Genomic DNA, 16,835 nt, shown 5'->3' with positions numbered 1-16,835 from the left:
CATTTCAGTTGTATGCAAAAATTCTAGAGAGATATTATCTTATTGTTTTCTTGTGACATCACGACAAACAAACGCCTTAAAAGACCTTTAACTTTACCTTTGTATCCACTTCGCCCACTCGCGCTTTGTTGGTTGTCAAGGAAAGACTGAATGGCTTGCCCTCCAGTATGGCGTTGCCAAGGGAAAATCGGTCACGTGACGGTTTGTTGCAAAAGGCCTATTGAGTCGGCCTACTTTAGACCCACACGAGAATTCTTGTTTTGGCTAACGCAGTCAGAGGTTGATTCAGTTAACCGGAAGCACAGCTGAGTACTTTGTTGTTTATTTCGTAAGTCTCATAAAATTGTTTACCAGGTCACTGTTCTAACAGCAAATGTTTCATTTCCCAAGTGCCGTTAGCTGGCATGCCCAACCATTTCGATTACAATAGCGAATATGTTGGTATATTCTTTAGAACTTTCTTAGTAGAGTACACTAGAAGAATGTAGAGTAATGTAGACAGTGGATAGAAGTGTAAAGACAGAATTCCATAGTTTAAGCGAGTGTTTAGCAGCGCAAGTCCCGCCTCCCGGTTAGCTCAATGGATAGAGCGCTGGACTGTTGTGCGAGAGGTCGATGGTTCGAGCCCCGGCCGGACCAACACTCAAGGTCATAAAATAATTGAGAAGAATTTGCTACCTTTCTATATCATCAAGAAATGGTTAGATATTCTAGTCTTCTCGGATAGGGACGAATAAATGGAGGTCCCGTCTCCTGCAGGGTTGGGGTAGGAGACGTTAATTTCGAATTCCCACACACGAGATTACTGTGTAATGGATGTCCCCCCCTGGGGTGGGATGGGTAGGAAGGTGAGATCGATAGACTGAAGCGGCTGCCAGAGGCGCTTGAAATGCTGACGTCTGTTCTCAACCTTACACTGCACCCGTAATTCAGCCTCTGGGCTGCAAGTGGTCAGATATAAACTATATTCAACTATATTCATATTCATATTCAAGTCAGTGAAAAGTATTCAGCGAGAATGAAAGTGTGAGAGCATAATGATCCAGAGATACACAGAATGAAGTAAACCGTAGATGTAGGTAGAATTGCGTACTAGAGAACCAAGTAATCAAAGAAAGAAGAAAAAGACAATTCAAGAGTCTTGGCACCTTTTACCGATAGAGAGTAATGCCGGTTCAATAGAGAGTAATGCCGGTTCAATAGAGAGTAATGCCGGTTCAATAGAGAGTAATGCCGGTTCGATAGCCACGGTTTTTGCCGATAGAGAGTAATGCCGGTTCGATAGCCACGGTTTTTGCCGATAGAGAGTAATGCCGGTTTGATAGCCACGGTTTTTGCCGATAGAGAGTAATGCCGGTTTGATAGCCACGGTTTTTTCCGATAGAGAGTAATGCCGGTTCGATAGCCACGGTTTTTGCCGATAGAGAGTAATGCCGGTTCGATAGCCACGGTTTTTGCCGATAGAGAGTAATGCCGGTTCGATAGCCACGGTTTTTGCCGACAGAGAGTAATGCCGGTTCGATAGCCACGGTTTTTGCCGATAGAGAGTAATGCCGGTTCAATAGCCACGGTTTCCCACAACATGGGAAACTAGGTCTAACGGCAATTCTTTTACCGTTTTACAACTAACGACGCCGATTAACTTCCTCGAGACCCTCTTGTAAGGGATCTTATCAAAAATACCTTAACTGTTGAAGATTGTCTTGCATTTGCGATTATCGAAGACGCCGTATAGGATATTGTCATTCGGGAAAAAAGGACCTCTGACCTGCCAAACATCCAAGAATTGTTAGGAAGAGATAGGAGATGATGCAATCTAAGAAACCCGAGATGTTATGGTATATGAAAACTTTAAGATTCACTTTTTCGTCATTGTTAAGTTCCACACAGTGAATCAAAGAATCAGTTTTTTAATTTTTAAAGAAACAGCTCTCGTTTTTCAACACAACCCTAATACTGATGGAGTTGGTAAAACCTTAGAATCTAGCTCCTTTCTTAATTATCTTCGCTTGTTAAATACAGACGAACTACTGATGACTTTTCAGATCCCTTTATTTAGAGCACAGCAACCTAACTAATAATGATGAAATACTGCGCGAAATCTCCCAACGTAAGGCTGCAGGAGTAGCAGGATGGCTTTACACGTGCCCAACAAGTACCTTATAGTCTCGATTTTTCATTTATTTCAGCATAACTACCAAGACTGGTCAAAAGACTTACATCAATGTGTCAAAAGATCCGAACTGAGGACTACTCGACTTTATCGATAGTTCAGCTGATACGTTTGCAAGTAATTATTCGGTGTCTTTAGGTACACTGGATTTCTACGATAAACTGAAGTATACACGCGTTATATTTTGATTTCTTCTTACTCATGATCTATTGGAAGTTAGACGCATAGATGACGTTTAACAACATTTTACTTCGCTGTCATGTAAAAACATTTAGATTTCGTGTTACCGTGCATGCGTCTGTTTAGCAAAAAACAAATAAGACGTGGGGATGTGGTAAGAATATCAATGCCAATTTGTTGTTCTTGCCACATTTTGAGCGATATGGCCTGCTAGAGTGACATTTGGCGGTTTTCAGGAAAAAGCTAGTTTTTCTTCCGCTCATTTTTCCGCTTGCCTTCACCGACTGACTTCAATCTACTTGTCTACCAGTGCCCAGGCTAGGACACGGCTATGTTCATATTATCGAATACATCATGCCGCGTTTGCTAAATCTACCTAATAACTAAGATTAACATTTCCCAGGGAAAGGATAATTATGTATACAGTTTCTCCCCGACCTCCACTGGTTTTTCTCTTGTTACTTTTCGTCCTTGTCTCTGGGTATGGCATGTATCTGGAAGGGCTTACATTCAAGTACGATGCCGAACACGCTCTCTTCTTCTTTGGGTAATGTTGTTCCCCTGGGGCACTCGAATCTGAATCTCTTCAACAATCGGGCAAGATACAAGAAAACTGCTTTCCTCGCAAAAGACTCTCCCGCACATGACCGTTTTCCTGCTGAAAATGTCATGACGCCCTCCACGTACAACTGGCCGTTTTCGTCCAAGAAGCGTTCTGGCCGGAAGCTAAATGGGTCCCCCCAGATATCGGGATCATGGTGGATGGCCCAGAGATTAATAAGCACAGTCATGTTCCGGGGGATCTTAAACCCAGCGAGGGACGTGTCGCGAGTGGTTGAGTGGGGAACAGCTAGCGGAGTTTCACTAACAATACGATGAACCTCGGTGATGAATGCGTTCAAATAAGGCAAGTTTGGTTTGTCAGAAATCTCTGGCGGGCGATTTTTGCTGCCTATGACGTCATCCAACTGACGATGGAGCTTGGCCTGCACATCTGGGTGTTTAATGGCGTAGTATATGGCCCACATGATTATACTGGAGGGAGTTTCAGTGCCAGGAAAAAAGAAATCAGATGCGCTGTAATGGATGAAAAGCATAGTAATGATTACACAAAAGAAGACTTCAACAGTGACCTCTACGTTATTTTTTAGATCCAGATATCGATACTGGATTATCATTCACCCATCTGAATAAATTTCTATCAGTTGTCGAAGCAATCCTAGATTGCTTTGATTTTGCTTTACTTCGTTGTGTGATTTCTTTCCAGAAAAACTTGCGCAACCCTTCTCAACTAATCAGATTTAAAGCCGTGGGTTGGTCGCCGGTGTTTTCCCGCGCCTTGTTTGTTTGTTTCTACTTTGAGTTCGTATTGGGATTTTTTCATGTATCTCCACTGATTTTGCATCTTCGCGAAATCTTAGTGTGCTCCACTTGTCACCACTTTATTGGATCGATTAGTGTTTTGATATCTGGGATGAGAGAATTTATCCGTTTTGACGGTTTTGCACGCGGTTCTCGGTTCTGATCGGTTCTGCTCTGTTCGTTTTGCGGCTTAGGATAAATTTTTCTACGTTTTTAGACCCCAATGTCCCCCTTGTAAAGCAATCCATTGAAGCGAGCCTGTTCTATCAATTTAGTCTTTGAAAGAAAAACCTAAAATGCATCCTTACCCTTTCGACGGGGAGAAAAAAGCTGTTGGCGACAGAAGGTCGAAATTCCGGGAACTTAAGCGAATATAATCATGGCGGTAATCATTCAACCGATTGCTCTGTATTGTGTAAATCGCATGTTTTCTTAATTAATGTCAAAAGACAATCGCGCATTCCTGTGCAAAACAGTCTAATCTTATTGGATTCTCTAATCACTTTATTCAGTAACAGTAGGTGAGAACAACGCAATTTCAATCTATTAAATTCTTTGGATGACGGTCAGGTGAAAATCGCACGTTTTTTTTTCTTAGTACCAAATAGCCTACCACGCTTTTCGCTTTATTTATTTATTTATTTATTTTCTCGGAGATATTAGCATGTTATTTTTGCTATTTTAAATTCGAGATGAAATAAAGGCTTGTATTGTATTGTATTGTATTGTATTGTATTGTATTGTATTATATTGTATTGCGTCCTTGACTGAACGCATCGTACAACCAGCTGAAAATTTAAGTTTTAGTAAAAGCCTCTACATAAACAAACAGCGAAGCAAAACACTCGAAGCAAATTTTACCCAGACAGGTTTCATGTTTCACGATCTTGCGCACGTAATGTTTGATTGACGTGCGGTTTGATAAGGCTGCTTCTGATTAGACAAAATTAAAGGAGGAAAATGTAAATTTGGCGAGCTGCAAGGGATAAAAATCGGTCGCGAAAGTCTAACCACACCAGCCTGAGAACAGAAAACCAAGCGAACGACTTTGAGAAAGTCTACGTACCACTGTACATTAGAGCCTAACTTAACCCTAACCTTAACCCCAAGTATTCGTATATCCCGTTCGTTCGTGGAATGTGGACTGTTCAAAACAAGTGGCCTTTTAGCCAAGAGCAAGCTAAGCACATTCCGTGGAGCCACTGAGGTCATGGACGTGCACGCATACGTGTAGTACTTTTGAATGTACTTGCCTTTTTCCTGATTTTAATTAATTTTTGGTCACCACCACCCGATGAAAGTAACATATAACGAATGGATCATGCAAATTCGCTCTATTGAAAACTCTTTGGTTTACTCCTTTCAAAACACCTGAACAGAAGCTGAGTAAAACGCATCCTACCTTGAAATTAAATGCTCCTTTGTAACCAAACCCTCGTCAGTCAATTCGTGGAAACCCTTCAGTAAAGCATCGATCAAATCACGGATATTTTCCTTCTGAAAGGTCGAAACATGTTCCCCAAACTTCCTTTCAAAAATTTCATCGCGGATTTTACCAGCGCACTTTGCTTTCTTGATGATGTCAAAAGGAATGTACTTCAAAATTGGGAAAGTGTCGAGCAAATTAGCTGCGCCAAGTGAATCCCGAAAAACATGGGTGGCGTGCACAAGCTTTTTTACTTCGCAATCATCAAGTTTGTGTTCTTTTCCAAAAATTAGGGACGAGAGGCAATTGCCTAAAGAATTGAAAATCATATCATAAGGATCAAATAGCATTCCATCACAGGAATAAAATCTGTTGCATAACTTTTCCGCGTGGTCAGCTATGTTAACTTTTCCCTCGGTCAGTCGCAGAGCTGTTAATGCAAGTTTATGTTGCATTTTCCATCTCTTATTAAAGGTTTGGAACGCGATATCGGTACAATCTCGACCAAAAATGTTACCGAAGAAATGACATGGTCGACCGGCGAAATCCTTTGATTTTGTGATGAGGGCTTCTCTTGCGAGTTCGTAGCTATTGATTACAATAACTTTTCTCGTTCCCATGTGAATTCGGAGCAATTTCCCATACTTCTTAGCCATCTTTGCTAAATCTGCGTAAGGCCTGTTTTGTTCGATGGAAAGAAGATTTCCAAGCAGCGGTAGCGGAAATGGACCAGGGGGAAGACATCGGAGTTGCCAAAGTGTGGAGGCGACATAAACAGCCACAAGAAGGATTAAAAGGACAATGATTTCAGCGATCATGGTTGGGAATGACTGATAGACCAGAAAAGAATTCACTCACTCTAAAATTCCAAACTGGGAGTGAACATCAACACTTCAGTCTCACTGAATTACGCCGGGCTGAATCCCTAATAAGCGCACAGTTGCTTTGGAATGAGTAGTGAACTCTTGATTGGGGTTGGCACCTGTTTTGTTAGGAATTAAATTAGCATAACATTAAAAATAATGCGTGATTCTCACCAAACCTGCCCTCTCCGATTTCTACTGATTGAAAACTACAAGATCTTTCTGTATGAAATGAAACCTTTATTGCATTTTTCAATTTTAGCCTTATCGCTCGTAGTGTTGTTATACTTCAGGTAATTAAATATGAAAAGGAACCAAAAATGAATGAAGTAAACTATAATTCAACTCAACACAAGCCATTTAAGCTGCTTTGTCAACCTCGTTCCCAGGGTCTTTTCCCTTTGTTGGTGGGTGGAGCTGGGGGTGGGGCGGGAAAAGGCCCTGGGATCGGCCGGTCACATGATCTCAAAACACCCAAAAATCTTGGGTGTACTGAATTCATATATTAACAGAAATATTCAAGATGGTGGTCCCGCCGAGTGCAGAAGAGTTTTTGTCAGTCCTTCGCCGAGTCGGATTTTCTTTGAATATAGGTAATTTTCCATCATTGAATTTAAAACCTCTTCAAATGAAGTGTTTTGAATATGTGCTGAAAGGCCAGGATGTTATCGGAGTCCTACCTACTGGATTTGGCAAGTCGATTCTTTTTCACCTTCTACCGAATTTCTTTCCTGTCAAGACAACCAAGAACATAGTTATTGTAGTATGCCCTTTGAATTCCATCATTGAAGACCAGTTGAAAGTTTTAAAAGCTCGGAGGATAACCGCTGATGTGTTACAGGTACCTGTAAACGCGAAAGAAACGGCCGAGAACTTGTTCGGAAATGAACAAGAAACAAGCGAGCATGTGGCCGTGATCACAACAAAGTTTCCTCAGGATGTAGTGAACGGCAACACTTCGATCGTATTCGCCCATCCAGAGACTCTATTAAGTAAGGAAGGGCGAGAATTGATGGGAAGCAAAGTCTTTCAAGACAATGTTGTGGCCTGTGTTGTTGATGAAGCACACTGCGTTGAATTATGGTAAGTGCCTAAATTTATTAATTTCTTGTTTGTTCATTTCATATTTGTTTCAGAGAGTAAATTATCTATATAAGCTTATGTCTCGGAAAACTAATTAAAGCACGGTTGCAGCACTGACTTGTATTTACGGTGAAATTCTGCTGTATTCTCTATTTATAGAGTATGATAGATTTTTCTCTAGGAACTAATTCATCTATGATTCCTGTGACGTTTACACCGCTCACTGATCTATATTTATTTGCCAGTACAAGGAAACAAGATTAATTGTCTATGGTTTTATTCTGGCATGCAGTTTTCCAAATTCTTGATGCATTGCTTTGTGATTTAGAAGTGGAATGTTCACCTTTGTCTCCATGCCCCTACAACTGAACTATTCTTAGTTGAACAATTACAAAGAAGGTGCCAACAGGGAAGAACCTAAGCTCTATATTAAGTTGACCCCCAAACCTAAAATAACCTGTAAATAAGGAGATAAAGCCATTTGCTAAAAGATAAATTCAAGATAAAATAAATATACCAGTATACACAGTATACTTTTTAGTTATTAATAGACATCCATCCATATGAGGGAGCTATTATGAAATACAAAAGATACTTCTACAGAAACATGTTAACTCAAAAGAAAACGTTATAGATATAGATATATATATTACAGGGTTTACTTTTCTTTTTCAGGGGTGAAGAATTTAGAAAGGACTTCAAAGATCTTTCGGTGTTGAAGGCCTTTTTTCCTAATGTACCCACAATGGCTCTAACAGCAACAGCACCACCTCATTTATTGAGGGGCTTGAAGCGAAGTCTGTGTTTAAAAGATGAGTGCAAAATTGTTGCACAAAACCCCAACCGGGTAAACATATATCTGAATAAGAAATTGCGATGGAGTAACCACCATGGGGATGAAAGTTATGATCAAATCCTTGGGCCAATTGCCAATCAACTAGCAATTCAAAGAGAAAACTATCCCATGACAATTGTCTACTTAAAATTGAAATATTGTGGATATGCTTATGGATTATTTGAAAGAATATTGGGAGACAAGCAGTATGTTGGAGAAACTTCAGAACCCACTGCAAGACTGTTTGCTCAATTTCATGCCCCCCAAACAAGTCGCATGAAGAAAGATATTTTGTCAGAAATAAAGAAAGAAAATTCGAGGGTGAGGGTGCTCTTTGCAACATCAGCACTTGGCATGGGGGTTCATGCTCCTTATGTGCTGAACATTATTCACATAACACCACCAAGTAGCCTTGAAGCATACATGCAAGAAATTGGTCGGGCCGGTCGCACAGGACTTTCATCGTGTGCTACACTCTACTACAATAATTCTGATATTGGAAATAATATGAAACATGTAGAAGAATCAATGAAAACTTACTGCAAATCACAAGACACCTGTCAGAGGAAACTTCTTCTAGATTACTTTGGATTCTCTTGTGTTCAGCAAGATAACTGTTGCTGTATATGTGATGGAAAGTTCAAAATAACTGAGGAGGATGTACCTCATGTTGTTAAAAGCAAGGTGAGATTACTGCCCAACAATAACAGTGTTATCCTTGAAAGATTAATCAGGGGTGCAATTTCTGCCCAAGAGTCCCAAGCAGCATCAGAGAGTTCCATGCTATTTGACATTTCTGTAGATAACAATCTGGTTACAAAAGTTATGGAGGGAGTGGAGTATATTGAATCAGAAACAGACCTATTGAAGACCTTTGGTATCTGGGATGAAATCTGTTCCTCTCAGATCTTTTCGCTAATATGCAAGCACACTACTCTGTGTAGAACTGTAATGAACTCTGATGATGATTAGAACATCAGTACTTATTATAAAGACTGCAAACTACTACAAGGTATCTTGATTCAAACCAAAATCAATATTGATATTGATTATATCTGTTGTTTCTACAATACCGATCAGTTTGTTTACCTTTGTTTCCTTTTTGCTATGTCTGAGCACAATAATGTGGTGAGAAAGTCAACTTAAATTGTAAATACTGTGGGCAACTCTAAATAGATCTTGATTCACACACCAAAAGTCACTTTTGATATTAATTATCTCTGTTGCTACCATGGTACTGATCAGATTGTTTACCTTTTAAAGTTTGTTAGTACACAAACTTCACAAGGATCTGTGAACCCCATATTACATGTACTAATGTTGGAAATCTGCTGAGATTTTGTAGTAGGTCATTGGAAATAAGCACACACACTGTCCTTACCAACCAGCCATCAATGACAATTGGATGAGTCTGCTGATAAGTACCCCACATATTTTCCTTATAAACAGGACCTTGTCACATTGTAAAAGCGAAAATAATTTCTTATTTACCAAGATAAATTTCTTATTTACTAAGATAAGATTTCTTATTTACCACGATACTTGCAGATTTTGCTAAATGTTTACCATATTGAACTCATAAGCTACAAGTAAACAAGGTACAATTCACACAATTAATAGGACATATTAATGGATTAAATCTGCTGTTATGTTGGTCCTAGAGAAAGGAAACACCCTAGTTTTATTTGTTCTAAGTTGACTGCAATAAATTTTTCAGTTTCCCAAAATAATTGATTATATATCAAGCATGATCAACTGCCACATCACTTTAAGTCTTATCAGTTTTTGATTATGATCCATGAATAGCACAACACTACACAGTACTAGTAGTGTTATTGCTATTGTTTCAGGTTATTGGCTATCCTCATAAAAGCCATAACATCTCAGCTGAAATTTAATGGCTCACTTGTCTTTAATAAAAATTCAGGATCCCAGAGATGTTAAGTAAGGCATTACTACTTGTATTTTGCTAAATTCAGAGATTCAGCTGTTTTAACTAAGAGTCAGTGTCTTACGGTATATATATTTCATTCAACGATATAATTATAGAACTAGCTTGGTGAGCAGGCAAGATGGCACTTTCTAACCCACTTGTGATTAACTGCTGTGTCCTGCACGAAACTTCCTTAAAAGCCATGTAATAAATCCAAAATTGACCTAGCCTGTTCTTTCAAGATGGCTGGATACTGGAAATCTGTTTATGGAGCTTTACTCCATCTCAGTCCATAAACATGCAAAAAAAAGACAAAAAAAGAAAGTGGCTAATACCCAGCCATCACGACCTTGCACTTGGTCAGTAACCCATAAATATCGATCTCAGCAGAAATTCAGTGGCTCACTAGTCTTAACTGAAAGATAAGGGTCTAAGAGAGGTCAGTTACGTCATTACTACTTGTATTGTGCAGAATTTGGCGATTCAATAGTCAGTGAATAACTACAATCATCCTCAGTAGTATCTAGGTTGATAATTCTCCCATGTGTTTGGCCAGCCACTGATGATAGTCAACAATGTTCAAATACCTTAAGGGAGACCTTTTAATGTCAGGGAAGCTGTCATGACTTCTTCCAGGCACATGATTAAAAGGATTCAAATGCAATAGGTCATTCACCATTTCTTTCTCATCATTAAGTGAGTTGCACATTGTATGTTGCACAGATGTCTTATGGATGCCCACAGATGAGTCAAACTGCTCTACAATCTGATGGATGCCAGTAGTTGCTTTACAGACCTTGCTAATTGAGTTTAGACTCTTGTTTGGTCCCTGCCTTTGGACAATGTGTTTACTGCATCTATTTGAAATTTCTTGGGCCAAATCATCTTCAATATTCTTTCCGGCACCACCCCTCCAGTTAACAAAAAATCCCCATTTGAACTGTTCAGATAAGCGTGGGGTTAGCAGGCACTCAATCTGAGCTATACTCACAAACATTTCAATAGCATATTTGCTGTAAGCCCCCATAGACTTGAAAACTGACAGCAAAAGTTTTTGGTTGATGAGATTTCTGTTGCCATCTCCCTCCCCTGCAGTGTCCTTCATCTGCATGACAAGAGTAGCCAGGAAAATACAACAAAGGGCATAATTTCTTATATAATCATCTTCATCGTCACAGTCATTGACATCTACTTTCTGTAATAGGAACTTGTCAGTGAACTTTCCAAAAGCATCATCAAAGTACTTCTTCTTGTTTTCTGAGCTCTTATGTGCAATGTTTTCTGGGAATTTATGTGCTGAGGGAGTGTCCTCTAGGTCTGACATCCCAAAAAAGTTCAGGGCAGCTGTTATGATGTAAGCTTTCCCCACGCTGAGGAACAACTCTTCACTTCCTTCATAGGAGTCAAGAACTTTGGATGGGGTAGCATTCCTCCTATTGTACTTCTCTCTGAAGTACTTTAAGGTGCCAACTTGATTCACAGACTAAGCTTTGTGAAGAAACGAGTAAGAATACTGCAGAAGGGATGCTTTTGTATGCCACATTACTGGTTTAAAAGGTGAGCAATGTTCAAAACGATCAGCTGCTGTGTGAGAACCAGATAGCAGATCTTTGGCACCTGCAAATCTGACCCGAGTGAGCTGATCACCTGCAAATGTAATCTTCATCTCCCTCATTGCATCATCATGGGTGTCTGGTTGGTGCGCATTTGTCTGTCCAGATGCTGCAGGCCCGTCGGGAATCAGTGGATTGTCAGTGTGTGGCAGTTCATCTAGCAACCCTGCTTGAACATAGATTTCAGCAATCCACTTTTCATAAGTTCTTAATATGTGAACACAATCATCATACTTTGCTTCATTTGCATTGATGATTGGCAAACTTACTATGGTAGACTTCTGTGACATTTGCTGGCTGTACTCATGAGGAATGTGATCTGGTATAACAGATTTCAAAAACTTAAATTTGGGAAAAAACTCAAGAACAATTCTACCAAAAATAATTGTGGCACATTCTGCATAACGTTTCCATTCAGGAACATTCAAGGAAAAATTATATCGAGGGAAATCTTTGATGTTTCCTTTAGGGTTGTCATTAGGCAAGTGATTGAAGTTAATTCGGTTCTCAATCAAGTTACTGGCAAATAAGTGTAGATCCTCATTCTGAATTTCCTTTCTCATGCGCCCTTTCAAAATTTTCAGGTCCCAGTTGTCACCAGTGCCTCGGAACACACTACCTCTCTTTACTTGCTGAACCACTTTGTCTGAAAAATGACCCCCTAAGAGCTTCAGCAGGGTGTCCCTTCTCCCAGATGATAGGCACACACCAAGTTTGTTCAGTCGTTCTTGAAGCTAGGGATTACAAGGGAATCAGAAATTAACAGCAAATTAACTACACATGCACATGCAGTAACCTCCTGTTTCACAACTTTATAATATAAGCCAAGAAATTTCGGAGTTTTGATTGGTTGATAATGGCCCTATTTTCGCGTAATAGTGGTAAAACAGAATAAAAATGGATGGTATAACAAGGTTACCATGACAACCTTTTACTTTGCCTTTTCCTTTTGGCCTGTGTTTGTTTTTTCAACCGTAACGAAATAAAGGACTCGTGTGCGTTTCCGAAAATTTCTCGGCTTCTGTTATAAAGAAATAATAGCATGACTTGTAGTGGTATTTGGCAATAATACCGGCTCGTAATATTTCAAAATTATCCAAATACCACTCACCGCTTCGCGGCTCGTGGTATTTCGGTCAATTTTGAAATATTAATCGCGGTATTATTGCCAAATACCACTACAAGTCATGCAATTACCTATACTTATCCTATCACTCACAATATATTTCTGAATGGATCTTTCAATTAGAATCACAATCACAACCTAACACAAAACTACCTCACAAGGATCAAATTTCTGCAGAGCTTTATATAATTAAGAGGATAAAATGCAGATTGTATTCAATGCATGATTGCACTGGTGAATAATAAATACTACAGTGCGACTAAAGCAGTTGATTAAGGATAACAATCCAATGTTATATATATCTTTAGCTAAGAATTACCTTTTTGGTACATCCACCTTCATTGATGAGAACTGTATTCACACGTTTCACCAGGTTGAGTTCGTGCCATCTCTCGTTCATGAGGATCGAGTACAGAAAACTGTACTTTACTTGAAGCTCACGCTTTGTGTCTGAGACGGACTTCTCTTTGCCAGACACTGCGTTCATAATCTCGACAAGATAAGGGTGGTTCGTCTTCAATTCGACCCAAATTTTATTGAAATCGAAACTGTTCATGCTCTCAAATTCATTTCCATATAAAACGGAACCTTGCGAACGTTTGCACAGCTTTGCACACGACGTTTTCAACTCCTCACTGCTGGTCTTTTTTAACTCGTCCACAACACTTGGACAGTAATCTTTCAAGATAGCCGTCAACACAGTTGCATCCCTGTTACTGACAGCTTGTAGAATCATTTTCTGCTGTCTTTCAGTCAATAACGATTGAGCTTCTAATGAGGTGCAATCATTATCTCCTATTGATTTAGGCCTTAGAACAGATTGCCGAGTTAAAAAAAATGGCTGCCCTTCAGACCTTGGTGTTGTTAGCCTCGACGACTGATCCACCGAAGTGGCTGCACAATCATGTCCTGTAGACGTGGCAATAACACTAGCATCTTGGGGAGTTGAGAAAGACGGCTGTTTTGCAAAAATTGATGTTGTTCGCTTCGCCTGATCAATAGAAGTTATTTTGAAGCTATCTCCTGTTGATATAGGCGTTAAAACAGTCGCAACTTGGGGAGTTGAGAAGGAAAGCTGCTTTGCAGATTTTTTTGGTGTGATTCGCTTCGACAGCTCATCTGCTGAGGTGACGCATGAGCTTTCGCATGGCAAATTCTTTGATACACGTTTCGACGGCTGAAGCGAAGAAGGTGAAAGTTGTACACATCTCTTTACAGCATATTCAGAACTTTGATCGGACGACATATTGTCCATGGATTGAGCTCTCTGAATAAACTGTTCCATCTTGTTTACGAATGTAACGCAACTCCGACATGCGATCTTTGATCTCGTATCGTCCTCAAAAATAGTTATACCACAGGTTTTATGGACTTTTGCACACAGATCTTTTGATGAACCAGCTTTGCTAAATATTCGAAGCATATGACGACTCTCGCGAGAATCACCGCAGAGTCTGCAAACCGGATTTCTAGAAGAAATCTTTGTTGGTGTAGGCATACTTTCCGCCATTATGACTTCGGAATAATGCATAAATTATATTTTATGACCAAGGTTCACATAAATTATTTAAATCAATCAACCAATCAAAATGTTGATCTGACCGGCCGATGCCAGGGCCTTTTCCCGCCCCACCCCCAACTAAGGGAAAAGGCCCTGGGAACGAGGTTGCTGCTTTGTCTGAACAAGGTGTAAAGTACTTTCAAATGACAATAAACAGTCATCTGGAGCATGTCGTTGATTCGTTGCGGGCGCTTCAATGATCTTTAACGAGCTGCGTTGGCAAAAATTAGAGACAATAGAAATTTTTTAGATCCACGTTTGTTTCTGAATAAGTGTGACCGCAAACCGCCAGGAGCCATACGATCAGCGTCCCGCGGTTAGGCCTTTACACTTTCTGCTCGAAAAAAAGACTATGCTGCTCAAAATAATTACCTCCAAAAAAGGCTATTATACTCCAAAAGTACTATTATGCTCGAGTTATGCTTCTGTAAAAATCGATATTCCTGGGTTCAAAATACTCAAACATGATAAATAAGACATTAGATCGCCCTTCCAGGATGCGGCTAACCCAACATATGCGCATTTTTATTTAATCCTTAAAACTAACATGGGTAATAACTTGTAAAAAGAGTCTGGAACAACCATGAACCATATCAGAAATGTCTTTGTCCATCAACTGTCACAGCTGCTAACATTACTAACTTGAGATACAATGCAATATATGAAGTTCATATTTTGTGTACCGCGGTGTTAGATACATATGATGCACGATCCTCGCAGTAGATAGCGCTATTTAAGCAATAGCGAAAATCAGACCTGAAAGAAATCAGGCCTGTACGGGATTCGAACCACTGACCTCTGTGATACTAGTGCAGCGCTCTACCAATTGAGCTAACAAGCCAACTGGGAGCAGGCCGTTAAGTTGATTCGCAATAAACCCGTGAAAGTGATAAATGAGATACAATGCAATATATGAAGTTCATATATTGTGTACTGCGGTATTAGATACATATGATGCACGATCCTCGCAGTAGATAGCGCTATTTGAGCAATAGCGAAAATCAGACCTGAAAAAAAATCAGGCCTGTACGGGATTCGAACCACTGACCTCTGCGGTACTAGTGCAGCGCTCTACCAATTGAGCTAACAAGCCAACTGGGAGCAGGCCGTTAATTTGATTCGTAATAAACCCGTGAAAGTGATAAATGAGATACAATGCAATATATGAAGTTCATATATTGTGTACTGCGGTATTAATTCAATGGAGGGAAGACGGTAACAACATTATGATAAACTTTGAGTAGCAATATGAAATGGCGCTAAGTTATTAACAGCAATCTTACCTCTTTCTTTCTCATCGCCTTCAAAAGAATGGTCCAGCTTTCCTTAGATACTGATTAAGATCTCCTAACTCCATAAATTCCAAGATCATTCCATACGGTTCTTTCCATACGGTTCTTCCTCAGTAGAGACCGCTAACAATTCAACAATGTTAATTAGTAATTGTTAGTAATTGTTGGCCGCATCGGTGAACAAGTGAATAAAGAATAGAGACCCTACCGGATATGGAAAGATTGAATAAGCAAATAAGGAGATTTTTGAAACATTTTTCTATAGCACTCGTTGCTTTATTATTATTTCTCCCGTTTTTAGTGAGCACTCGCCGTTCCTGCCGTGTATCTTTGCTGGGAGCGACGTTGTCAGTCGTAATTAGTAGACAGATTTAATTTAGCACAGCTTCCCCTTTCACGTTTCACGTAAAAGAGTGAGAACCTTGCTGCTTTAGCTTCACGTGAACTCACGTTCTGGTGAACTGAATTTAAAGGCGCCCTTGAGTGACTTACAAGGAATAGTTTTGGAGCCCTTTTTACGGCAATCAAGTTTTAGTCTTTGAGAGGTAAAAGTGAAGAAAATTTAACGTACAGGGCAAACGCGTAACAGGTTACTTTCAAGTAGAAACGGCAAAGTGCAAACGGCAAACATAAGAAAATGGTCACGTGGTCGCTCTTGCCGTTCACGTTTCACGTAAACGCGGTGCTTAGTCTCCCTAGTGACGAAAATATGCGGCCTTATGATTCTCATCTTATGATTGCAGTTACCCTGACTCAAGCTGACCTTATATCAATGTCATTGCAATGTGCCGCTGGTATGGAGCACCTGCAGACTCTAAGATTTGTTCACAGAGACGTTGCAACCAGGAATTGCCTTGTGGGTACTGGTCTCATTGTAAAGATCTCTGATTTTGGAATATCCCGGGATATCTACGCTTCTGATTACTATAAGGTAGGCTATCTACCGCGAGGATCGTGCATCATATGTATTACTAACTTGAACACTAGATTAGGTAAGTAGATCAATACATCATCGGCCATTATACTGCAACATTAAGGATGTCTCTACCGGTTGCGGGTTTGGTTCCGCTATCTTGTTTTGCTCGGATGCTCGTGCTCCAGCTCCCGCTCAGACTCGTTCCCAGGCCCCAAAATATACAAAATAGCCAAAAATGGCCTATTCTGCTCGGATTATGCCTCAATCATATATTCTGCTCCTGAGGCCCGAAATTCTGCCGGCAGAATGTGTAAAGGCCTACCCGCGGTCACGTTCGCCGTTTGCAGTCCACGTTTGACCTCCAGGCAAGGCAGTTCAGGAAAGTCAACTCCCTACTTCTAACCGCAGTTTGACGTTTGCGGATAATTCACCAAACTTGGATCTAAAACCCTCTATATACTTTCGCTGTTGT

At 40.1% G+C, this 16,835-nt stretch overlaps 3 protein-coding genes across 3 annotated transcripts; 1 reads left to right on the top strand and 2 right to left on the bottom strand.

Annotated features, from left to right (window-relative positions):
* Window positions 1-2,034: 2,034 nt before the first annotated feature.
* LOC111333688 (cytochrome P450 1A1) lies at window positions 2,035-6,122 on the bottom strand. Its single transcript, XM_022939320.2, has 2 exons — window positions 5,118-6,122; window positions 2,035-3,430 (listed from the first exon to the last, which is right to left on the bottom strand). Exons 1-2 carry the CDS (start codon window positions 5,957-5,959, stop codon window positions 2,812-2,814), a joined length of 1,461 nt encoding a protein of 486 aa, XP_022795055.1. The 5' UTR covers window positions 5,960-6,122; the 3' UTR covers window positions 2,035-2,811.
* A 303-nt stretch (window positions 6,123-6,425) lies between these two features.
* On the top strand, window positions 6,426-9,119 carry LOC148738143 (ATP-dependent DNA helicase Q1-like). The gene is made up of 2 exons (XM_088747460.1): window positions 6,426-7,087; window positions 7,763-9,119. Exons 1-2 carry the CDS (start codon window positions 6,528-6,530, stop codon window positions 8,892-8,894), a joined length of 1,692 nt encoding a protein of 563 aa, XP_088603586.1. The 5' UTR covers window positions 6,426-6,527; the 3' UTR covers window positions 8,895-9,119.
* LOC148738142 (uncharacterized) lies at window positions 8,936-14,261 on the bottom strand. The gene is made up of 2 exons (XM_088747459.1): window positions 12,914-14,261; window positions 8,936-12,202 (listed from the first exon to the last, which is right to left on the bottom strand). The coding sequence occupies exons 1-2, from the start codon at window positions 14,123-14,125 to the stop codon at window positions 11,339-11,341; spliced, it is 2,076 nt and encodes a 691-aa protein (XP_088603585.1). The 5' UTR covers window positions 14,126-14,261; the 3' UTR covers window positions 8,936-11,338.
* Window positions 14,262-16,835: the final 2,574 nt, after the last annotated feature.

Source organism: Stylophora pistillata, chromosome 2 (genome assembly GCF_964205215.1).
Source record: "Stylophora pistillata chromosome 2, jaStyPist1.2, whole genome shotgun sequence".
In the NCBI taxonomy this organism is placed as follows: Eukaryota; Metazoa; Cnidaria; class Anthozoa; order Scleractinia; family Pocilloporidae; genus Stylophora; species Stylophora pistillata.
Note: the sequence above shows the minus strand (reverse complement) of the source record. Positions and strands in the feature narration are given on the sequence as shown.